The sequence below is a fragment of the Salmo salar genome, chromosome 25 (assembly GCF_965601325.2).
Source record: "Salmo salar chromosome 25, fSalSal1, whole genome shotgun sequence".
NCBI classification, from domain to species: domain Eukaryota; kingdom Metazoa; phylum Chordata; class Actinopteri; order Salmoniformes; family Salmonidae; genus Salmo; species Salmo salar.
This window is the reverse complement of record NC_138315.1, coordinates 3,741,083-3,763,804: the sequence shown is the minus strand read 5'-3', so window position 1 is coordinate 3,763,804 and position 22,722 is coordinate 3,741,083. Positions and strand designations below refer to the sequence as shown.

Genomic DNA, 22,722 nt, shown 5'->3' with positions numbered 1-22,722 from the left:
CAGACACAGAAGCCCAATCTAGGAATTTAATGATGATCCAGAGTATACATGAGGTCTGTGTACAGAGGGAAACAGGATAAAAGAAATAGAAAATTACTACAATGTAAATCCAATAAACAATATTACATGAAACACTAATGTCAACAATCTCTATACATGGTTGACAATAATTTGTCCATTTGCAATATGCTATCATTGGAAGTCAAAAGTCAAAGTCAAAAGTCAGTGAACAATTGCCAAATGCAATAAGAAATGCCCAAATGCAATATAAGTATTGAAAGTGCCAAATTAGGATGTTATGTCCATTTGCCATATATGATCATAGGAAGTCGGCTTCCGAACCCAAAAGTCAGTGAACCATAACCAAATGGCATTTATACTGCCCAAATTATATATAAATGATATATATCACTATGTTAAGCCCTGAATCAACCTAGAAGGTCTATTTGTCATGTATGATGAGAGAGAAGTGGGACTCTGTCATTTTTTTAACGATTTTTTAAAAAACGACCAGGGGCACCCCCTATTGGATGGGCATGGGTGGGGGGTGCTCCCTACCCAGCCGTGGACCCCTTGCACCCACCTAAAGGCATTAAAATACATTTTTAAAATGGGCTCCTGGTAAACTGTTCCGATCACCAGTTGCACAGCTGTCCATTTGCAATATGTTTCGATGGGCATTTACCATCATGAATTTGACATGCTCTAAAAAACTGTAGAAATGCAAAATTGACTGGCTCGATGAACTTGGGATGGCCGGGCAGTGATAGTGGTTCCTCTCCATCGCTCGTTGTGTTGATTTCATCGTGTCCATTTGGTGATGGTTTTTCACTGTTGAATCTTATTGCAAATGTACAAAAGTCAGCCAACAAGTCAGCGTCCATCAGTCAATTAGATATCATTCTGACACCAAACTGATACAAACTGAAACCAAACCCACTTTATCCAACCCGGTTAGAAGCCAACTATCACATATTTCATGGCAGGCCCAAAATTCACAGCTCCTTCTGTTTAAACCATAATAAATACATAAAACACATAGTTACGTTCTAGCTGTGGGTCCAGTTCTGACATTATGGTGACTGAGGCGACCCTGAAACCCTGAGTTTTGGCTCGATAGGTCATTCGGAGCCCGAGCAGCAACCTTAATTGGTAGTGAAAATCCACTTTTTCCGGGCTTTGTTACAGGGTTCTTGAATGAGCTATCGGACAGAAACGTTAGGGTCCGTCTCTATGGGCCGAGGCGGTTTCAATGCACCGAGTCTTGCGACTCTGGGACTTTCTATATGTCATAATTTTCACGATGGTCAAAATTAATTGAAGTTATTGCAAATGTACGAGGCTGTTTCTCGGTCTGAGAACCTTCTAGAGCCACATAACTCACCGTGCACTATCGACTTGAGCTCTAGAACAGGCTTCTAAAGTTTCAGAGCTCTAGGTCCGACGGTTCTTTGATAGTTTGAATGAAGGTAACTATTGCAGGCTCTGTGTGTCTGTAAGCCCCACACTGTGTCACTCCATCCTTGCTGTGTGTGTGTGTGAGATTTTCTTGGAAATCAATTACACCTTTTGATTATATAGTGCTAGCTACAGTGACCAGGTAGCTAGGCTTTGAGGAAGCATTTAGTGTTTTGTGCATTGTCTGTGCACTTACAGTGAGGGAAAAAGTATTTGATCCCCTGCTGATTTTGTACGTTTGCCCACTGACAAAGAAATGATCAGTCTATAATTTTAATGGTAGGTTTATCTGAACAGTGAGAGAGAATAACAACAAAAAAATCCAGAAAAACGCATGTCAAAAATGTTGTAAATTGATTTGCATTTTAATGAGGGAAATAAGTATTTGACCCCCTCTCAATCAGAAAGATTTCTGGCTCCCAGCTATCTTTTCTTTTATACAGGTAACGAGCTGAGATTAGGAGCACACTCTTAAAGGGAGTGCTCCTAATCTCAGCTTGTTACCTGTATAAAAAGACACCTGTCCACAGAAGCAATCAATCAATCAGATTCCAAACTCTCCACCATGGCCAAGACCAAAGAGCTCTCCAAGGATGTCAGGGTCAAGATTGTAGACCTACACAAGGCTGGAATGGGCTAAAAGACCATCGCCAAGCAGCTTGGTGAGAAGGTGACAACAGTTGGTGCGATTATTCGCAAATGAAAGAAACACAAAAGAACTGTCAATCTCCCTCGGCCTGGGGCTCCATGCAAGATCTCACCTTGTGGAGTTGCAATGATCATGAGAACGGTGAGGAATCAGCCCAGAACTACACGGGAGGATCTTGTCAATGATCTCAAGGCAGCTGGGACCATAGTCACCAAGAAAACAATTGGTAACACACTACGCCGTGAAGGACTGAAATCCTGCAGCACCCGCAAGGTCCCCCTGCTCAAGAAAGCACATATACATGCCCGTCTGAAGTTTGCCAATGAACATCTGAATGATTCAGAGGACAACTGGGTGAAAGTGTTGTGGTCAGATGAGACCAAAATGGAGCTCTTTGGCATCAACTCAACTCGCCGTGTTTGGAGGAGGAGGAATGCTGCCTATGACCCCAAGAACACCATCCCCACCGTCAAACATGGAGGTGGAAACATTATGCTTTGGGGGTGTTTTTCTGCTAAGGGGACAGGACAACTTCACCGCATCAAAGGGACGATGGACGGGGCCATGTACCATCAAATCTTGAGTAAGAACCTCCTTCCCTCAGCCTAGCCAGTATTCAGACCTTAATCCCATCGAAAATCTGTGGAGGGAGGTGAAGGTTCGAGTTGCCAAACGTCAGCCTCGAAACCTAAATGACTTGGAGAAGATCCTCAAAGAGGAGTGGGACAAAATCCCTCCTGAGATGTGTGCAAACCTGGTGGTCAACTACAAGAAATGTCTGACCTCTGTGATTGCCAACAAGGGTTTTGCCAACAAGTACTAAGTCATGTTTTGCAGAGGGGTCAAATACTTATTTCCCTCATTAAAATGCTAATCATTTTAAAACATTTTTGACATGCGTTTTTCAGGATTTTACATTTACATTTACATTTACATTTTAGTCAATTTAGCAGACGCTCTTATCCAGAGCGACTTACAGTAGTGAATGCATACATTTCATATAATTATTTTCCTGTGCTGGCCCCCCGTGGGAATCGAACCCACAACCCCTGGCGTTGCAAACACCATGCTCTACCAACTGAGCTACAGGGAAGGCTATTTTCTTGTTGTTATTCTGTCTCTCACTGTTCAAATAAACCTACCATTAAAATTATAGACTGTTCATTTCTTTGTCAGTGAGCAAACGTACAAAATCAGCAGGGGACCAAATACTTTTTTCCCTCACTGTAGCTAGCTAGCATGATCCTATACATTGCATATTCTTCTTATTCATTGGGGTTTAACGGCTTTTGGCATCCATTGTTTATGATGCAGTTGACACCAACTGGAAGGGTTAAAAAAAAGTCAAATCCATATGGTAAAAAAAAGGGAGGGAGACCTTAATTCACACAAACAGAAACCTAACAAAAACAAACTTTCACTTCTTCCTTCATTCAGTAGGCGAATCATTTTGAATTACATTTTGTTGTGTTACAGCCTGAATTTAAAATGGATTAAATTGTGATTTTTTTGGTCACTGGCCTACACACAATACCCCACAATGTCAAAGTAGATTTATATTTTTTAGAAATGTTTAAAAAATATATAAACCTTTTAAAACTGAAATGTATTGAGTCAATACATATCAACCCCTTTGTTATGGCAAGCATAAATAAGTTAAGCAGTAAAAATTTGCCAAACAAGGACTCACTCACTCACACAAGCATAGACTCACTCTGTGTGCAGTAATAGTGTCAAACATTATTTTTGAATGACTACCTCATCCCTGTACCCCACAAATACAATTATCTGTAAGATCCCTCAGTCGAGCGGTCAATTTCAAACACGCTCTTGCTGCTGGTGAGTCTCTGATCCTCCTCTACGCAGACGACACCATTCTGTATACTTCTGGCTCTTCTTTGGACACTGTGTTAACAAACCTCCAGACGAGCTTCAATGCCATACAACACTCCTTCCGTGGCCTCCAACTGCTCTTAAATGCAAGTAAAACTAAATGCATGCTCTTCAACCGATCGCTGCCCGCCCATCTAGCATCACTACTTTGGACTGTTCTGACTTAGAATATGTGGACAACTACAAATACCTAGGTGTCTGGTTAGACTGTAAACTCTCCTTCCAGACTCACATTAAGCATCTCCAATCCAAAATTAAATCTTGAATCGGCTTCCTATTTCGCAACGAAGCATCCTTCACTCATGCTGCCAAACATACCCTCGTAAAACTGACTATCCTACCGATCCTTGACTTCGGCGATGTCATTTACAAAATAGCCTCCAACACTCTACTCAGCAAATTGGATGAAGTCTATCACAGTGCCATCCGTTTTGTCACCAAAGCCCCATATACTACCCACCACAGCGACCTGTATGCTCTCGTTGGCTGGCCCTCGCTTCATATTCATCGACAAACCCACTGGCTCCAGGTCATCTATAAGACTTTGCTAGGTAAAGCCCCGCCTTATCTCAGCTCACTGGTTACCACAGCAGCATGCGCTCCAGCAGGTATATTTCACTGGTTATCCCCAAAGCCAAGTCCTCCTTTGGCCGCCTTTCCTTCCAGTTCTCTGCTGCCAATGACTGGAACGAATTGCAAAAATCACTGAAGCTGGAGTCTTATATCTCTCTCCCTCACTAACTTGAAGCATCAGCTGTCAGAGCAGCTTACCGATCATTGCACCTGTACACAGCCCATCTGTAAATAGCCCACCCAACTACCTCATCCCCATATTGTTTAGTTTTTTTGCTCCTTTGCACACAGTATCTCTACTTGCACATTCATCTTTTACACATTTATCACTCCAGTGATTAATTGCTAAATTGTAATTATTTCGTCACTATGGCCTATTTATTGCCTTACCTCCCTAATCTTACTACATTTGCACACACTGTATATAGATTTTTCTATTGTGTTATTGACTGTACGTTTGTTTGTCCCATGTGTAACTCTGTCTTGTTTGTGTCGCACTGCTTTGCTTTATCTTGGCCAGGTCGCCAGGTAAATGAGAAGGTAAATTAGAACTTGTTTTCAACTGGCCTACCCGTTTAAATAAAGGTGAAATAAATAAATAAACCCAGTCACTACAAAGATAAAGAAGTCCTTCCTAACTCAGTTGCCGGAGAGGAAGGAAGCCACTCATGAGGCCAATGGTGACTTTAAAACAGTTACAGTCTAATGGCGGTGATAGGAGAAAACTGAGGATGGGTCAACAACTCCACAACACTAACCTAACTGACAGAGTGAAAAGAAGGAAGCTTTCACAGAATAAAAATATTCAAAAACATGCAACGAGGCACCAAAGTAATACTGCAAAAAAATGCAGCAAAGCAATTTTTATACAAAGTGTTATGTTTGGGGCAAATCCAATAACACATTACATTACTGAGTACCACTCTCCATATTTTCAAGCATAGTGGTGGCTGCATCATGTTATGGGTATGCTTGTAATAGTTAAGGACTGGGGAGTTTTTCAGGATAAAAAAAGAAATGGAACCGAGCTAAGCACAGGCAAAAATCGTAGAGGAAAACGTGCTTCAGTCTGCTTTCTACCGGACACTGAAAGATGAATTCACCTTTCAGCAGGACAATAACCTAAAAAGCCAAATCTACACTGGAGTTGCTAACCTAGAAGATAGTGAATGTTCCTGAGTTGCCGAGTTACAGTTTTGACTTAAATCTACTTGACAATCTATGACAAGTCCTGAAAATGGTTGTCGAGCAATGATCAACAACCAACTTGTCAGAGCTTGAATAATTTTTAAACGTTTTATTGGCAAATGTTGCACAATCCAGATGTGGAAAGCTCTTAGAGACCCACCCAGAAAGACTCACAGCCGTAATCGCTGCCAAAGGTGCTTCTACAAAGTATTGACTCAGGGGTGTAAAAACATATTTAAATCAGATATTTCGGTATTTCATTTTCAATAAATTAGCAGAAATGTCTAAAAACATGTTTTCACATTGTCATTATGGGGAATTGTGTGTAGATGGGTGAGAAATATATATATTTAATCTATTTTGAATTCAGGCTGTAACACAACAAAATGTGGAATAAATCAAGGGGTATTCATTATTTCCTGTAAGTCTGACTTTTTGTTATATCCCTGTCATATTTTTTTTATATGTATGTAGCTACTGTAAGTACATGTGTTTTAATAACTGGGAAATAAAATCTATCTATCCTCTCTTTCTTGAAGTAATCACAGATCAAACAGCCATGTGGCACATGAAGATGAGTGAGACAGATGTACATGTGTGCAGACAGGTAAAGAGGAGTGAGACAAGTGTATTGTGCAGTCAGACAGATAAAAGGCAGTCTCAGGTATGCTACCTTGCTCCAGTCTGTGGCACAGGGACCTCTTGGCCACCTCCACTTCAGGGCCTGGGTGGTCCAGCACCTGCCTGCTCCACTGGAGGGGACTAAGGAAACACTCGCCCCGTAGCCTGGCCTTAGGACACACATACAGCCTGGAACAGAGGACGATGAATGAATCATGTGATGTCAAAATGGAACAAAATAGAGAAGACAGCCCAGGGCATAATGTGAGAGGAGATGTCGATGGCCTATTCTCCATGAGGAGCGATGTGCCGAAGTAAATAAGTGTTGTCCTAATTCTCTCCAAGCTTGAGCCATAGGCCTACATCACAGTAAACATTGCTGACAGGGAAATTGGGAAAAGCATGACATGTGTTGTTCATAAGAACTCAACTCAAAGCACGATGCTATTAATACAACAACCACAACACTGTTCTGTAACTGGGAATGCGTTCAATGCAGGAAGTGTTTGTGTATTCATATCCACTTCGACCTGGTAAGAGAGATTTTCTGATGTCTTTTCTGCATAGAAGTATAGGCATTTTAATATCTTAAAAGGTTGTGGTTGTCGATAAAACCAGTGGGATAAAGAGCACACCTAAAAGTATTAAAGGTCCAATCTGTGATACTTACAGCCTTTATTGATAATTCAGACTACTGATATTAATGATATATTTCTTGAGGGGGGGGGGGGGTAGATCAGCTTTAATATAGCAGATAAATTGTGGAATCCATCAATGTAATTGTCTGCATCATTTCCAATCACCCATATCTTTTTTTGTAAATAAATATATATATAAAGATGTTTTGTTTATGTTGTAAATATATATATATATATATATATTGTAAATATATATATATACACAGTACCAGTCAAAAGTTGACAAACCTACTCATTCAAGGGTTTTCTTTATTTTTACTATTTTCTACATTGTAGAATGATAGAATAGACATCAAAACTATGAAATAACACATGAGAAATCATGTACTAACCAAAAGTGTTAAACATATCAAATATATTTTATATTTGAGATTCTTCAAAGTGTCCACCCTTTGCCTTGATGACAGCTTTGCACACTCTTGGCATTCTCTCAACCAGCTTCACCTGGAATGCTTTTCCAACAGTCTTGAAGGAGTTCCCACATATGCTGAGCACTTGTTGGCTGCTTTTCCTTCACACAGCGGTCCAACCCAAACCATCTAAATTGGGTTGAAATCAGGTGATTGTGGAGGCCAGGTCATCTGATGCAGCACTCCATCACTCTCCTTCTTAGTAAAAAAACCCTTACACAGCCTGGAGGTGTATTGGGTCATTGTCCTGTTGAAAAACAAATGATAGTCCCACTAAGCGTAAACCAGATGGTTTGGCGTATTGCTGCAGAATGCTGTGGTAGCCATGCTGGTTAAGTGTGCCTTGAATTCTAAATAAATCACTGACAGTGTCACCAGCAAAGCACCCCCACACCTCCTCCACCATGCTTTATGGTGGGAACCACACATGCGGAGATCATCTGTTCACCTACACAGCGTCTCACAAAGACACGGCGGTTGGAACCAAAAATCTCAAATTTGGACTCATCAGACTAAAGGACAGATTTCCACCGGTCTAATGTCCATTGCTCGTGTTTCTTGGCCCAAGAAAGTGTGTACTTCTTATTGGTGCCCTTTAGTAGTGGTTTCTTTGCAGCAATTTGACCACGAAGGCCTGATTCACGCAGTCTCCTCTGAACAGTTGATGTTGAGATGAGTCTGTTACTTGAACTCTGTGATGCATTTATCTGGTCTGCAATTTTGGAGGCTGGTAACACTAATGAACTTATCCTCGCGGGAGAGGTAACTCTGAGTCTTCTTTTCCTGTGGCGGTCCTCATGAGAGACAGTTTCATCAAAGCGCTTGATGGTTTTTGCGACTGCACTTGAAGAAACTTTCAAAGTTCTTGAAATTTTCCAGATTGTCTGACCTTCGTGTCTTTAAATAAGGATGGACTGTCGTTTCTCTTTGCTTATTTGAGCTGTTCTTGCCATAATATGGACTTGGTCTTTTACCAAATAGGGCTATCTTCTGTATACCACCCCTACCTTGTCACAACACAACTGATCGGCTCAAACGCATTAAGAAAGAAAGAAATTCCACACATTTATTTTTAACTGTGCTGTTTCACAAAAGTTCGGAACCTTTATACATTTTACGGACAAAGTATATTTTACATTATTGTTTTTTTTAGTCCCACCCTTCAGCTTCACTCAACTCTTCCCATCTATCGCTGAACACCATCCAGTTTTGATTTCTATTTGCCATATATTTTTCAACTGTGCTGTGAAGTTTCACAAAAGTTCTAAAACTTTCTATTCTCATAGTGACCTGTGACCAAAAACAAGCTACATATGGACAGTACCAAAACAAATTATCTAGTGATTCTTTCTCTTTGCAGCAAAATTTGAGTTGGGATGGTTGTATCCCCCATATAATTCCTTACTTTTTCGTCCTTCCACTTGCCTCTTCCATTTTTGCGATAATGCTGCAATTAGTTGGTTGTAATTTTGGGTAGAGCAGACATTTCCCTATATTTTTATTAGCTACATGTGTGACATAACTCTACCAGTCCTTTATATGATATCATGAGTTTACCTTAATATTTGTCGTATTATTTATTTTCTGGTGGATTAAACTGAAATTACAACCAACTTGCTATGGCTTGTTTTACAATTAGTGATATTTTGGAGATTACTTCATTTTCAAATAACCGAAGGCTGTGAGAGGCTGTAATCTGAATAAAGGGGAAAAGGTCATTATTGAACATGGGGTGAGACATTCTTACTAATCTACTTGAGAACCAGTTCGGATTTAAGTATAACTTTTGTATGACTGAAGTCTAATGCTTTAATATTTAATCATTTCTGCCCTCCAAATTCATATTCATTATATAAATAGGCAGGGTTTAATGTTGTCTGGCTTGCCGTTACAAATAAAATATCATATTTTTTGCTGATAAAATAAAAAACAGGTCGCTAGGTGTAGGCAAGGCCATAAGCAAACAGGTCAAATGGGATATTCCTTTTTGTTTTTCCTCTAACTTATTCTGTGCCTCTATGGTACTGTTTTTTTTACTATCTATCTGTACTGTTAGTCCTTCTATTTCCTTTGTTAATATGGACTCTTTTGACCTAAATTGCTTCTGTTTTAGAGATAAGTATTGAATTGCATGGCTTCTAAAGGCACATTTAAAAGTGTCCCCCAGTTGTGCAGCAGTCTAAGCCACTGCAATTCAGTGCTAGAGGTGTCACTACAGACCCTGGTTCGATTCCAGGCTGTATCACAACCGGCCGTGATTGGGAGTCCCATAGGGCGGCACACAATTGGCCCAGCGTCGTCCAGGTTAGGGTTTGGCCTGGGTAGGCCGTCATTGTAAATAAGAATTTGTTCTTAATTGACTTGCCAATTTAAATAAAGGTTAAATAAAAATAAGGGGATCTGCAGTACCTATGTTATGTCGGAAAAAGTATGTTATAAATTATTTAGTCCTAGTTAAAAACAAGTTATCATCCAATAAGCTTTGATTTAAACCTTCATATATCCACTAGTTCCAATATATCCATGATATTTGTGATTTCCATAAGGGTTATAGCTTTTAGTGCTATTTCCTTTACAGTCCATTGAGGTATTTAAAACCGCATTATAATCTCCCACCATAACAATAGAGTCTTGTATTGCTTGTAGGTTTGATAAATTATTATATATATTTTGAAAGAAGCATGGATCATCATTATTTGGACCGTATAGATTAATGTGCCAAATCTGTTTATTGTCCATTAACATATTTAAAATAATCCATCTCCCTGTTTGGACAATTTGAACATTCGGATCAAAATTATTGTTAATTAATATCATCTCCCCTTTTGAGTTTCTTTGATATAGGCTATTGAATATCACTTTTACATGCCTCACGACCTTAGTTAAACGAGAGAGGACATTTTCCAATTTAATGCAGTAATATATTTGTCCTGGCATTTGTGTGATACAAATGCTCTTAATAGCTCCTCAATACTAAAACCTACACTTTGAGTTGTGAATCATATATTGAGCTGTGTAGTATATTCTAATATTTTATTGACTTTGGGCAGCCAGACACAAACTACTGGAAAGATGAACGAGCATGTTACTGCAACAGTCGGTCAGCTCCACGAAGTAGCCATTGAGTGAAACTTATAGGCTAATCATTGGATTGCTGAAAAGCTCTGCTGATGACACATACTTTACTATAGGATGCTACGAAATAAGTACTGGGATGGTAAGTAATTGTAGTAGTCGGTTAGTAGAGGGTGGCAGGTAGCCTAGCTGTTAGAGAGGCGGGCCAGCAACTAGAGGAATGTCAGTTTGAATCCTAATTCGTATGGGAAAATCTGGTGTAGTGAGCTGGCAACAGAGGTTTGCTGGCATCATACTAGATGCCGTTGTGCCTTTGAGCAATGCACTTAACCCTCTACAACTGCTCCAGGGGTGCTGTGCCTGACCCTAAGTGAGATTTGGTTGCAAGCAAGCAAAACATTTTAGTGGCACCCCTCTTGACTGCGAAGACAAACATTTGCAGCTTTAAAGCTAATTTCTTGCATTTATACACATTTTGCAATGGGACGAAGAGAAAATGTTTCCATTTTAAAGCTAATTTCCTGCAATTCTTCCCTAGTGGCCCCATATGTTGCTTCTGCTAAGAAACGGCACTGACCCTGGTGTGTGTGTGCTTATTTGTCAGTATTTCAATCTAACCTCCCCTTCCTCATGCTCTTTTTCCCACCCAAGTGGAAAAGAAGGATCAGCAGCTCTTCCATTCTCTGTAAGTTAATGGACAATAAAGTACATCTTAGCTTATTTTAGTAAGCTAACCTAAAGTTTTTCATGGAAAACATTTCAGGGCAATACTGTATCCCAGAAAACCAGAAACATCCGCTTTCTACCAACTCTGCGAAGAGTGTAATAAGCTACTGTGGCACACTCATACACATTTCACACTGCCGAGCCAAGCTATACTGTGCTGGCCTGGTTATGAACCATAGTTGCTGGAACCATTGGACAATGTAGAATCAAAATATCCAAGACAGCACAGTATGGTTCATGTTGGCCCTACAGCATTAATCTGGCACAGGAAGTAAAATGAGTGGTACACTTTCTGTAAAAGACCATACATCTTGGTTTTTCCAATGTAGGGCAGAGTGGGAGAGAAGAAAAATACAGTTATTGCAAGTTCTTAGACATAACTAGACAGAACTGGGTCATGATTATAAAAGACTCAAACTGGTGGGATCTGTTCAATGGACTGAAGAATATCAATACAGCCGATGCGAGTGTGGGATACGATAAACGCTGCATTGAGCTGCGTGAAAGTGTGCTACATTTTACACCTCAGAAGATGGAAATGGGTTAACCAGTCAGCATGTCAGTGTCTGTGTCCCAAATGGCACTCTATACAATGGGAATAGGGTGCCATTTGAGAGACACCGCACACAGCATGTGTGTATATGTGTATCAGCGTATATGAGCAGCTTCAGTCAGCAGATAGCTCCGCGCTGAACTATAGCGAGGGAGGCTAAAAGGATACACAAAGCCAGGGTAGCCAACTACACAGTAAATCAAGGATAGTTGAAATCACAGTGTTACATTTTTGATAAAATGTATTATTGTTTATTAAATATATGGGAGTTATCCTCTTCACTATAGGGGGCAGTATTTTCACGGCCGGATGAAAAACGTACCCAAATTAAACTGCCTCCTACTCAGACTCAGAAGGTAGGATATGCATATTAATAGTAGATTTGGATAGAAAACACTCTGAAGTTTCTAAAACTGTTTGAATGATGTCTGTGAGTATAACAGAACTCATATGGCAGGCAAAAACCTGAGAAAAATCCAACCTGGAAGTTTGACCTCACATGGTTGTAGTCATTTCAAATGATGTTCTATGTAAACTACAGTGTCTGTGATGTCATATTGCACTTCCTAAGGCTTGTCAACAGTCATTAGAACCTTGTTTGAGGCTTCTACAATGCAATTTGACTGAATAATACCTGGAACAGTAAGTGGTCGACCTGGTGTCATTGACTTACCTCGTGCGTACTCACGTAGGGCTAGCCATTTTTATTTTTCTTCTGTAATGAATCTGCTATTGTCCGGTTGGAATATTATCGAAATTCTACGTTAAAAACACCCTAAAGATTGATTGTGAACATGGTTTGACATGTTTCTACAAACGCTGAGTGAACTTTCTAACTTTTCGTCGACGGTGGATAGATGCATTTTGGAATGGTGATCTGGACGCGCTATCAAAACGGATTTATTTCGAAATAAATTATCGACTTTATTGAACAAATGAACATTTCTTGTGGAAGTGGGAGACCTTCCGAATGCATTCAGCCGGAGATCAGCAAAGGTAAGATAATATTTTTAACATATTTCAGCGTTTTGTGGATGCCGTGGCTGAATAGCTTGGGGCTCAGTACTCAGAATATTGAACAATGTGCTTTCTCCGTAAAGTTATTTTGAAATCTGACAAAGCGGTTGCATAAAGGAATAGTTCATCTATACTTCTTTAATGAATTGTTATATATTTTGTCAACATTTATGATGAGTATTTCTGTAAATTATGGTGCCCATTCACCGGAAATTTTGGGGTGAATATATTTTCTGAACGTCACGCGTCATATTTATATCCAAAATGGGTTTTTTGGATATAAATATGAACTTGACGGAACAAAAAATGCATGTATTGTCTAACATAATGTCCTAGGAGTGTCATCTGATGAAGATCGTCAAAGGTTAGTGCATAATTTTAACTGGTTTTGTGCTTTTGGACAGCTACCTTTGCTTGGAAAATGACTGTCCTTGCTAGGAAAATGGTTGTGTTGTTGTTTTTTTGCTGTGGTGGTATCCTAACATAATCTAATGTTTTGCTTTCGCTGTAAAGCCTTTTTGAAATCGGACAACGTGGTTGGATTCAGGAGAGGTTTATCTTTCAAATGGTGTAAAATAGTCGTATGTTTGAGAAAATTGAATTGTGGTATTTTAGTTGTTTTTTGTATTTTGCGCCATGCGTTCCCATTGGCTGTTGGCTAGGGGTTCCGCTGGCGGAACGGGGTTCCGCTAGCGGAACACCTAGATGTAAGAAGTTATCTTAACCCTCAAAAGAGTGCTATGCTCCCTGGAGTTAGTGTTGATAACTGGAGTTCATTGGAACGGAGTACTTTTAACTCCACTAAGAGTAACCAGAGACAGGCAGTGAATCACAAACCACCCCCTCGTCCCTACCAACTCGCTCAGAGGCCCCTCCGTTGTCACATGTTGCTGACGAAACTCCGGGGGTGACTTCCAGACAGTGGCGGGGGGGGGGTTCCATAAACCCATCAACTTCGGGACACACTTGTGACTTGAATGATGCAATTCATGTTCTACTTTTAAATAATAAAATGAAATTAAAATGAACAAATCCCCACTGTCGTTTTACAAAATATAAAACTCAGTAACAGTTAAACATTTAATTTGGGATCCCGAAATCAGACATAAAGAAATACGCACGTGGCACATAATTACAGTGCCTTGCAAAAGTATTCATCCCCTTTGGTGTTTTTCCAAATGTTTTGCATTACAACCTGTAATTTAAATTGATTTTTATTTGGATTTCATGTAAATGGACATACACAAAATATTCCAAATTGGTGAAGTGAAATTTAAAAAATGACTTGTTTAAAACAATTCGGAAAAATTAAAAACTGAAAAGTGGTCCGTGCATATGTATTCACCCCATTTGCTATGAAGCCACTAAATAAGATCTGGTGCAACCAATTACCTTAAGAAATCACATAATTAGTTAAAGGCCACCTGTGTGCAATCTAAGTGTCACATGATCTCAGTATATATACACCTGTTCTGAAAGGCCCCATATTCCGCAACACCACTAAGCAAGGGGCATCACCAAGCACGCGGCACCATGAAGACCAAGGAGCTCTCCAAACAGGTCAGGGATAAAGTTGTGCAGAAGTACAGATCAGGGTTGAGTTATAAAAAAATATCCGAAACTTTGAACATCCCAAAGAGCACCACTAAATCCATTATTAAAAAATGGAAAGAATATGACACAACAAACCTGCCAAGAGAGGGCCGCCCACCAAAACTCATAGACCAGGCAAGGAGGGCATTAATCAGAGAGGCAACAAAGAGACCAAAGATAACCCTGAAGGAGCTGCAAAGCTCCACAGCGGAGATTGGAGTATCTGTCCATAGGACCACTCTAAGCCGTACACTCCACAGAGCTGGGCTTTACGGAAGAGTGGCCAGAAAAAAAGCCATTGCTTAAAGAAAAAAATAATCAAACACATTTGGTGTTGGCCAAAAGGCATGTGGGAGACTCCCCAAACATATGGAAGGAGGTACTCTGGTCAGATGAGACTAAAATTGAGCTTTTTGGACATCAAGGAAAACACTATGTCTGGCGCAAACCCAACATCTCTCATCACCCCGAGAACCTCATCCCCACAGTGAAGCATGGTGGTGGCAGCATCATGCTGTGGGGATGATTTTCATTGGCAGGGACTGGGAAACTGGTCCGAATTGAAGGAATGATGGATGGCGCTAAATACAGGGAAATTCTTGAGGGAAACCTGCTTCAGTCTTCCAGAGATTTGAGACTGGGATGGAGGTTCACCTTCCAGCAGGAAAATTACCCTAAGCATACTACTAAAGCAACACTCGAGTGGTTTAAGGGGAAACATTTAAATGTCTTGGAATGGCCAAGTCAAAGCTCAGAGCTCAATCGAATTGAGAATCTGTGATATGACTTAAAGATTGCTGTACACCAGCGGAACCCATCCAACTTGAAAGAGCTGGAGCAGTTTTGCCTTGAAGAATGGTCAAAAATCCCAGTGGCTAGATGTGCCAAGTTTATAGAGACATCCCCCAAGAGACTTGCAGCTGTAATTGCTGAGAAAGGTGGTTCTACAAAGTATTGACTTTGAGGGGGTGAATAGTTATGCACGATCAAGTTTTCTGTTTTTTTGTCTTATTTCTTGTTTGTTTCACAATAAAACATATTTTGCATCTTCAAAGAGGTAGGCATGTTGTGTAAATCAAATAATACAAACCCTAAGCCGCCCTATGGGACTCCCAATCCCGGCCAGTTGTGATACATCCTTGAATCAAACCAGGGTCTGTAGTGATGCCTCTAGCACTGAGATGCAGTGCCTTAGACCGCTGCGCCACTCAGGAGCCCTGATTTGATCACTCCTAAATTGCTGAGGATTTTCCTGCGCGGCAGGAAATGCAAACTTGTAGTGTATTTGAGTTTAAAATAGCTATCAATTTGAATGAAAAATGTATCAACACATACAAAAATGTCAATTTATTATAATCAACATAATAATTCACGTCCTGCTGCTGTAGCAAACTCACTCAAATTAAGATCCTACATCTGTAGCATGACATCTTTACTTAAACTTTATTTTAGCAGGGAATCATGCTGACACCATGGTCTATTTCACAGGTGAGCCCTACTTGTAGCCAGTGAAGGAAAATTAATGATGTATTTAAATTGGATAAAAATATTTCATTGGAGGTCAGCTGGCAATTTGCAACATTGTTTGAAAATGGCAACTTTTCCAACTTTAGGAGGTAAATAGGCCTGCCTTATTTACAGTGTTGACATTGGCATCACTTTATTCGAATATAAATATAAATGATCGTTTTCCTAGCAGAAAGTGATTATGCTGGCAGCACGATTGCGGATTTGTCTTTTCAAAATAAGAGTCCCCCCAAAAAAAGACATGGGAATATCAAATATTTAGCACTCTAGTGCAGTACAACTGTTTTTCACAGCATTGCTACCACCTTTGAAAAAATAAATGGGTAATTTGACGTATTTTATTTTAAATATTGTATTATTCATACCGTCATTACTTTTGAAAGTTTACACAAATCAAATCAAAGTATATTGGTCACGTATCCAGCAGTACATATCCAGCAGCACTTTGTTCTCCACCCCTTCCATAGCCACCAATGTAATACACTGTAATATACTTAACATGGGATACATATTGGCCCATAGAGAGAAAAGTTTTCTACCGGTCTCAGTTATGGAGGGGTGAACGAAGTCTTGCTGGATATGTAGGACACAGTCCCCCTCCAAAACTACACATAAACTCAGCAAAAAAAGAAACATGTTTTTTTCAGGACCCTGTCTTTCAAAGATAATTCATAAAAATCCAAATAACTTCACAGATCTTCATTGTAAAGGGTTTAAACACTGTTTCCCATGCTTGTTCAATGAACCATAAACAATAAATGAACATGCGCCTGTGGAATGGTCGTTAAGACACTAACAGCTTACAGACGGTAGGCAATTAAGGTCACATTTATGAAAACTTAGGACACTAAAGAGGCCTTTCTACTGACTCTGAAAAACACCAAAAGAAAGATTCCCAGTGTCCCTGCTCATCTGCGTGAACGTACCTTAGGCATGCTGCAAGGAGGCATGAGGACTGCAGATGTGGCCAGGGCAATAAATTGCAATGTCCGTACTGTGAGACACTTAAGACAGTGCTACAGGGAGACAGGACGGACAGCTGATCGTCCTCGCAGTGGCAGACCATGTGTAACAACACCTGCACAGGATCGGTACATCCGAACATCACACCTGCGGGACAGGTACAGGATGGCAACAACAACTGCACGAGTTACACCAGGAACGCACAATCCCTCCATCAGTGCTCAGACTGTCCACAATAGGCTGAGAGAGGCTGGACTGAGGGCTTGTTGGCCTATTGTAAGGCAGGTCCTCACCAGACATCACAGGCAACAACGTCGCATATGGGCACAAACCCACCGTCGCTGGACCAGACAGGACTGGGGAAAAGTGCTCTTCACTGACGAGTCGCGGTTTTGTCTCACCGGGGCCTCACCGAGGCCAGTACTCTGGAGCGGGAACGATTTGGAGGTGGAGGGTCCGTCATGGTCTGGGGCGATGTGTCACATCGGACTGAGCTTGCTGTCATTGCAGGCAATCTCAACGCTGTGCGTTACAGTAACTGCGTTACAGTTTGCAGACAACACTACAGTGGTAGGTTTGATTACCAACAACGATGAGACGGCCTACAGGGAGGAGGCGAGGGCCCTCGGAGTGTGGTGTCAGGAAAATAACCTCACACTCAACGTCAACAAAACAAAGGACTTCAGGAAACAGCAGAGGGAGCACCCCCCTATCCACATCGACGAGACAGTAGTGGGGAAGTTGGAAAGTTTTAAGTTCCTCGGCGTACACATCACGGACAAACTGAAATGGTCCACCCATACAGACAGCATGGTGAAGAAGGTGCAACAGCGCCTCTTCAACCTCAGGAGGCTGAAGAAATTTGGCTTGTCACCAAAAACATTCACAAACTTTCACCGCCTAGTACGGCAACTGCTCCGCCCACAACCACAAGGCTCTCCAGAGGGTAGTGAGGTCTGCACAACGCATCACTGACGGCAAACTACCTGCCCTCCAGGACACCTACACCACCCGATGTCACAGGAAGGCCAAAAACATAATCAAGGACAACAACCACCCGAGCCACTGCCTGTTCACCCCGCTATCATCCAGAAGGCGAGGTCAGTACAGGTGCATCAAAGCTGGGACCGAGAGACTGAAAAACAGCTTCTATCTCAAGGCCATCAGACTGTTAAACAGCCATCACTAACATTGAGTGGCTGCTGCCAACATACTGACTCAAATCTCTAGCCACTTTAATAATTAAAAATGGGATGTAATAAATGTATCGCTAGTCACTTTAAACAATGCCACTTTATATAATGCTTACATACCCATCTCATATGTATATACTGTACTCTATACCATCTACTGCATCTTGCCTATGCCGTTCGGCAATCGCTCATCCATATATTTATATATACATAGTCATTCATTCCTTTACACTTGTGTGTAGAAGGTAGTTGTTGTGAAATTGTTAGATTACTTGTTAGATATTACTGCATGGTCGGAAATAGAAGAACAAGCATTTCGCTACACTCGCATTAACATCTGTTAAAACCTGTTGGGGCTAGGGGGCAGTATTTGCACGGCCGGATAAAAAATGTACCCGATTTAAATTGGTTACTACTCTTGCCCAGAAATGAGAATATGCATACAATTTGTAGATTTGGATAGAAAACACTCTAAAGCTTCTAAAACAGTTTGAATGGTGTCTGTGAGTATAACAGAACTCATATGGCAGGCCAAAACCTGAGAAGATTCCATACAGGAAGTGCCCTGTCTGACAATTTCTTGTCCTTCTGTTGCATCTCTATCGAAAATACAGCATCTCTGCTGTAACGTGACATTTTCTAAGGCTTCCATTGGCTCTCAGAAGGCGCCAGAAAGTGTAATGGGGTGTCTGCTGTCTCTGGGCGAAGAACAGCAGGAGAATTTGTGAGTGGTCAGCCTGGGGACAGTGACACTGGAGATGCGCGTTCATGAGAATTCTCCATTTTTTTCTTTCAGCCTTTGAATGAATACAACGTTGCCCGGTTGGAATATTATCGCTATTTTACGAGAAAAATAGCATAGAAATTGATTTTAAACAGCGTTTGACATGCTTCGAAGTACGGTAATGGAATATTTTGCATTTTTTTGTCACGAAATGCACTCGCGCGTCACCCTTCGGATAGTGACCTGAACGCACAAACAAAACGGAGCTATTTTAATATAACTATGAATTATTTGGAACCTAAACAACATTTGTTGTTGAAGTAGAAGTCCTGCGGGTGCATTCTGACGAAGAACAGCAAAGGTAATCCAATTTTTCTAATAGTAATTCTGAGTTTAGTGAGCACCAAACTTGGTGGGTGTCAAATTAGCTAGCCTGTGATGGCCGAGCTATCTACTCAGAATATTGCAAAATGTGCTTTCGCCGAAAAGCTATTTTAAAATCTGACACCGCGATTGCATAAAGGAGTTCTGTATCTATAATTCTTAAAATAATTGTTCTGTATTTTGTAAACGCTTATCGTGAGTAAATTCACCGGAAGTTTGTGGTGGGTATGCTAGTTCTGAACATCACATGCTAATGTAAAAAGCTGGTTTTTGATATAAATATGAACTTGATTGAACAAAACATGCATGTATTGTATAACATGATGTCCTCGAAGTGTCATCTGATGAAGATCATCAAAGGTTAGTGCTGCATTTAGCTGTGGTTTTGGTTTTTGTGACATATATGCTTGCTTTGAAAATGGCTGTGTGATTATTTTTGGCAGGGTACTCTCCTGACATAATCTAGTGTTTTGCTTTCGTTGTAAAGCCTTTTTGAAATCGGACAATGTGGTTAGATTAACGAGAGTCTTGTCTTTAAAATGGTGTAAAATAGTCATATGTTTGAGAAATTGAAATTATAGCATTTTTGAGGTATTTGTATTTCGCGACACGCGATTCCACTGGCTGTTGACTAGGGTGGGACGCTTGCCATGTGTATGTGACCAATACATTTTGATTTGATTTGAAAGACATCCTCCTCCCTCATGTGGTACCCTTCCTGCAGGCTCATCCTGACATGACCCTCCAGCATGACAATACCACCAGCCATACTGCTCGTTCTGTGCATGATTTGCTGCAAGACAGGAATGTCAGTGTTCTGCCCATGGCCAGCGAAGAGCCCGGATCTCAATTCCATTGAGCACGTCTGGGACCTGTTTGATCGGAGGGTGAGGGCTAGGGCCATTCCCCCCAGAAATGTCCAGGAACTTACAGGTGCCATGGTGGAAGAGTGAGGTAACATCTCACAGCAAGAACTGGCAAATCTGGTGCAGTCCATGAGGAGGAGCTGCACTGCAGTAATTAATGCAGCTGGTGGCCACACCAGATACTGACTGTTACTTTTGATTTTGACCCCCCCTTTGTTCAGGGACACATTATTCAATTTCTGTTAGTCACATGTCTGTGGAACTTGTTCAGTATATGTCTCAGTTGTTGAGTCTTGTTATGTTCATACAAATATTTACACATGTTAAGTTTGCTGAAAATAAACGCAGTTGACAATGAGAGGACGTTTCTTTTTTTGCTGAGTTTATTTGGTTTGTATAGACTGAGTTTTTTCCACCCCACTTTAGCTAAGACAGGTACAAAACGTTCTCTACAAGCCAAAATCAAATCTTATTGGACACATGCACATATTTAGCAGATGTTATTGCAGGTGTAGCGAAATGCTTGTATCCCATGTACAATCTACTACAGTATATTGCATTGGGGGCTATGGAGGGGGCAGAGTGAAAAGCCAGCAGCAGTCTGTGTGACAAAGTCCCCCTCAAAAATGAACCATGTTTGGTTAGTAGAGACCCTACTGAGTACTTCACATCACACTTTAGCTGAGACAGATTGAAAAGTTCTCTCTACAAGCCAATATATATCCCAAGTACTGTCTCTATTGCAATGTATTTTATTGAGGGCTATGGATGGGGTGGAGAACGGGGTGCTGCTGGATATGTATGACACAGTACCCCTCCAAAACTACACACATATTTTGTTATTAGAGACCCTACTGAGTATTTTCCACCCCACTTTTGCTGAGACAGGTACAAAAGTTCTCTCTACAGCCCAATATTCTCAACATACCAGTGTTACCATAGTATTGTTAATTATTATTGGTCTTAAAAAATATATACATATTCTACAATATTTACTGATTGCCTTTACTTGTTGGCACAATACAATTGGCCACTGATTAAAAATATATATCTTCTGAATGAGTTATCCACATTGCAATGTTTTGAAATGCAGGCTTTTATTTAAACGGTTTCCTCATTACCATACTAATGTGACGTCATAATTTGTGCTGCGGGCAGAATTAAATATCAAATAAGCATATAAATGGCACAGTCATGGTAGGAACGGGTCAATAAAATAGAACAGCATCAATACCAGCTATGATCAGACTCTCCAACCGGGAGTACGGTATCCAGGTCTAGAATATCGACCTCGTCCAGAACAGTGGCAGGTCCGTTACCGACATCCTCCACATCAGCATCAAATACCGAGTTTTGTTGAAAATTGGAGAATGGTTCCTTGGACGAAGTGTATGGTCCAAGAGCACAAGGATGCGATAGTGCTGGATTTGAATAATTCTCAGAGAAAATCAGACTAGAAGCAGAACACTTCGCTGTACTCCCGTGCAGACAGGCCGATGAGGTTGGAAATATATGTGGGCCATTGTTGCAATTGTTTACTGAATTAGCTCTTGTCCTGAGCTGTTCGTTTTGTTTCTCCAATTTTCGGACCAGCTCCTGAAGCTTGATCACTTCGAGCTCCGCGTTTTGAAATGAATTGTTTCCATTAACGTCCGCCATCATTTGGGGGTTCAACACTTCCGCTTCCATTGGTTAAAATACGCATTTAGAAAGACAAAAAAAACACACTACGGTGGGTAACCGTAATGATCGGTCGAGTCGTTCTTTGTAGTAGACAATTGAGACGTGCCTCGTAGTGATGCTGTGTGCAGATCCAGACCAATGATGTATTTATGCCGCGTTCAAGATGACTGGGAACTCAGAAATCGCTGACCTCCGACTTCAGTGTGTTCAATATAACTAGGAACTCGGGAAAAACACGAGCCCTGATTGGGAAAAATCGTTTTGAATGGTCATCCGAACTTGGGCAATATCACCCCCCTCCGCCGATTCAAATAACCAACTCATCATCAAGCTTTCATTATTTGAATCAGCTGTGCTAGGGCACTACACAGCTTTCCGAACTGAAGATCACTGACGTCACGATTTGACCTCGTTTTTTCAGAGTTCCCAGTTGTCTTGAAAGCACCAAGAATCACTGGATTGTTGATTTCAAAGGGACAATAAGAGTATTTGAAAGCACCGGCCGCCATATTGGTACTCCTCAGACGAAGCAGTTCTCCATAGGAATGAACGTAATTCTATAGTATTTTAATACTATTTTTCAAGGACAAAATTTAATTTATTTAACTATTTCTTTGTTGTAGTGCAGACAGTAACATTAGTACTCTCAAAAATATATACTTTAAAAGCTGGAACCAGTAATGGTGAAACTGCCACATAGGTTTGTGATATTACAACATCAAATGAATTAATTCTAACAATGGTAATGTTTTTTCCCCTCTGAAATCATTGCACATCATTGCACGTGCGCTAGAACAATTACCCCACCAAAAACATTCTTGAAAAAAGTATACTTGCTCAGACTTTATATGGGCAAATAAAACTCATAGAATAAAAGGGAAGGTTCTATATCTTCCTAAATCTGAGGGTGATTCTAATCTTCCAGACT

At 40.7% G+C, this 22,722-nt stretch overlaps 1 protein-coding gene across 1 annotated transcript in view; it reads right to left on the bottom strand.

Moving 5' to 3' along the window:
- Positions 1-22,119, bottom strand: part of LOC106586053 (SLAIN motif-containing protein 1) — a 43,116-nt gene extending 20,997 nt beyond the window's left edge. The window contains exons 1-2 of the mRNA XM_014172872.3: positions 21,346-22,119; positions 6,435-6,571 (exon numbers count right to left, since the gene is read on the bottom strand). Of these exons, the coding sequence (XP_014028347.2) occupies positions 6,435-6,571; positions 21,346-21,800 (592 nt within the window). The 5' untranslated portion in view covers positions 21,801-22,119. The remainder of the gene's footprint in view (positions 1-6,434; positions 6,572-21,345) is intronic.
- Between the last annotated feature and the right edge of the window lie 603 nt (positions 22,120-22,722).